Raw genomic sequence first — 2,691 nt, forward strand, 5'->3', positions numbered from 1 at the left:
CTACATACATATGTACATATATACATATATATATATATGTGTGTGTGTGTGTGTGTGTGTGTGTGTGTGTGTGTGTGTGTGAGTGTGTGTTTGTGTGTGTGTGTATTGTGTGTATGCGTGCGTATGCGTGTGTGTGTACACGTGTGTTCGTCCGTGTGAGTGCGTTTGTGTGAGTGAGTGTGTATGTGTGTGTGTGTACAAACTGCAGGTGCCGCTATCGCAAACTATATGTTAATAAGTGTCATCAATACAGCAATGTATAGTACATATGCCAGCGTGCGTGTATATACGGGGCCCATTAATCCCTGTTTGAAGGCTTGCGCCGATGTCTAATCAATCTGGTACATATTCAGTGGGTGAGAGAACTCTTTAGTTGGGGTGCCCCCGTACCAGTACACGCATGGTCACACACTCTCCGTGTAGTCCACCTCGAACATGCTCGTTTAATCTAGCGTGTTATCTCCAGAACATAGCATGGTCACACACTCTCCCAGTAGTCCACCGCAAACATGCTCGTTTGTTCTAGCGTGTTGTCTCCGGAACTGTCTGACCCCGAGAACACTCAATGGATATGCGTTGTGTCTCTATTTGTGCATGTTCTGCATCTCAGCATACGACATGCAATGGACTATATCTCGTTTGTTCGGGTGCGTAGAGCGAGGGATGCTCGTGTATTTGCTGTTGGTTTCGCTTAGTTTGTCATTCCTTTTTGATCACGTGCAGTGTGTTGGTAGGTAACTTCGGAGGCCACAATAGCGCGCAGAAGATTGCTAGCTTCGATCTTGACGGGACTTTGATTGACGTTGAAAGCGGGAAACGCTTTGCGCAGGTGTGTGTTTTTATCTATCCGATTACACTGTCTGATATAGTGACTGGCCTGTCTGGTATAGTGACTGGCAGAGTTGTGTTGACGTACGAGGTCTAAGATGTGCCGAGGAGGCATGAGTATGTGTGGGGCGATGCATATCTTGGCCTAATATATTGCGGGGTACATACGGTCACAGTAGGCGCGCCCTACACACACATATATACACGCGCACACACACGCACACATACATACATACATACATACATACTACATAAATACACACATACATACACACACACAATATATACATGCATGCAAATACATACAAGTACATAACACTCACGTATGTGTGCAATTGACATACTAGGAACGTACAACATGAACTACTCCACGAATCAGTATCAAGATAACAGAGACGTGCAGCTATTTAGGAAGAGATATGGGAGAGTTCGTTGGAGACTAGATTAAGATAGCTATTTCTAGGGGAAGCAGCTCGTCTTATCGAGTCACACCTTTTGCGTCGTCTCGCGTACTGACTCTGCGATATCCTACGCAGGATGAGCATGACTGGATGTTCAAGCACTTTGCCAAGTGTTCGGTGGGTGATAAGTTCGCGGAGTGGCATGCCAAGGGATTCAAAATAGTCATCTTCACCAATCAGGGGGGTGTGCGGGCAGGCAAGTTACCACTAGACACGCTCAAGCGCAAGCTGGCAAAGATTATAGACGGACTCGAATGCGGGTTCCCTATACAGGTACGGCAGGCTAGTTGACCTATGTGGTCGTGTGGGTGTCCAATATACGATGAATTCTGAGTCTATTAGCAATAGAAGTGTTGGTAGGTTTCTAGTGGTCGTGTATGGCTGTGTATGCGTCGCGCCCTACATGTACTACACGATTTGCCTTACTATAAATAACTTTTAACTGGAGTGAAATGCCCTATACGATTCGCTTGGCTATATACTGGAATGTAAATACGGCATCGTCTCACATTAATAACATGGGGGCCCGCCAGCCCGTAAGAACCCATTTTTACGAGTGCATGTGAGCTGTATGTGGACCCTAACATTCTTTCTCTGTATAAGCAGGACTATGCGTCATTATTAAAAGACATGTCTACAAGTACGTGTGGGTCCACTCTTTTTCTGTATAAGCAAGACTATGCATCACTATTAAAAGACATTCCCACACGTACGTGTGAGTCAGGCACGAATCTCAAGCTACCAAATCACTATATAAACGCATTCCCATCGGTGTATGTGAGCTGTGGACCAGTCTTAGACGCATGTTCTCTTATCTCTGAGCATGTGGATGGCCGTAGGGAAGTTTGCTTGTCAGTGTCTGCCGGCTATACAAGAGTCCTTACAACCCGTCAACTACACACCCAGACCCTTGCCACTCTGGGCGAACATCTACACAAGCACTTGGGAGCTATCAACCAACCCTAACACCGAAACGATACGTTCCACTACCAGGTATTTGCCACCTTGGGAGAAGATGAGTACAGAAAACCCCGCATTGGCATGTGGGAGTTGTTAAATACTAAAGATTATAATGACGGAGTGGAGATAGATACCGAACTTTCTTTCTATGTCGGCGATGCGGCCGGCCGAGAGAAGGGCTGGCAAAAGGGCGCCAAGAAGGATCACGCGGATACGGACCGCAAGTTTGCGCAGAATATCGGCATTGAGTTCTACACACCAGGTATGGCACTACTTGAAGTGTTAATGAATATACCTATCAGCATATATATATATATATATATATTGATATGTTGATATGTGCGGCTTTGTGTGTGTGTATATGTATTAATATATATATATATATATATACATATATATATATATATATATATATATATATCTGTGTGTCTGTGTCTGTGTC

The 2,691-nt window shown here is 44.8% G+C and overlaps 1 protein-coding gene across 2 annotated transcripts in view; it reads left to right on the plus strand.

Annotated features, from left to right (window-relative positions):
• Positions 1-2,691, plus strand: part of SARC_01498 — a 9,366-nt gene that overhangs the window by 1,444 nt on the left and 5,231 nt on the right. For both annotated transcript variants that reach the window (XM_014304765.1, XM_014304766.1), the window contains 3 exons: positions 724-829; positions 1,365-1,562; positions 2,283-2,511. In XM_014304765.1, the coding sequence (XP_014160240.1) occupies positions 724-829; positions 1,365-1,562; positions 2,283-2,511 (533 nt within the window). The remainder of the gene's footprint in view (positions 1-723; positions 830-1,364; positions 1,563-2,282; positions 2,512-2,691) is intronic.

This window comes from Sphaeroforma arctica, assembly GCF_001186125.1.
Source record: "Sphaeroforma arctica JP610 unplaced genomic scaffold supercont1.60, whole genome shotgun sequence".
NCBI lineage: Eukaryota > Ichthyosporea > Ichthyophonida > Sphaeroforma > Sphaeroforma arctica.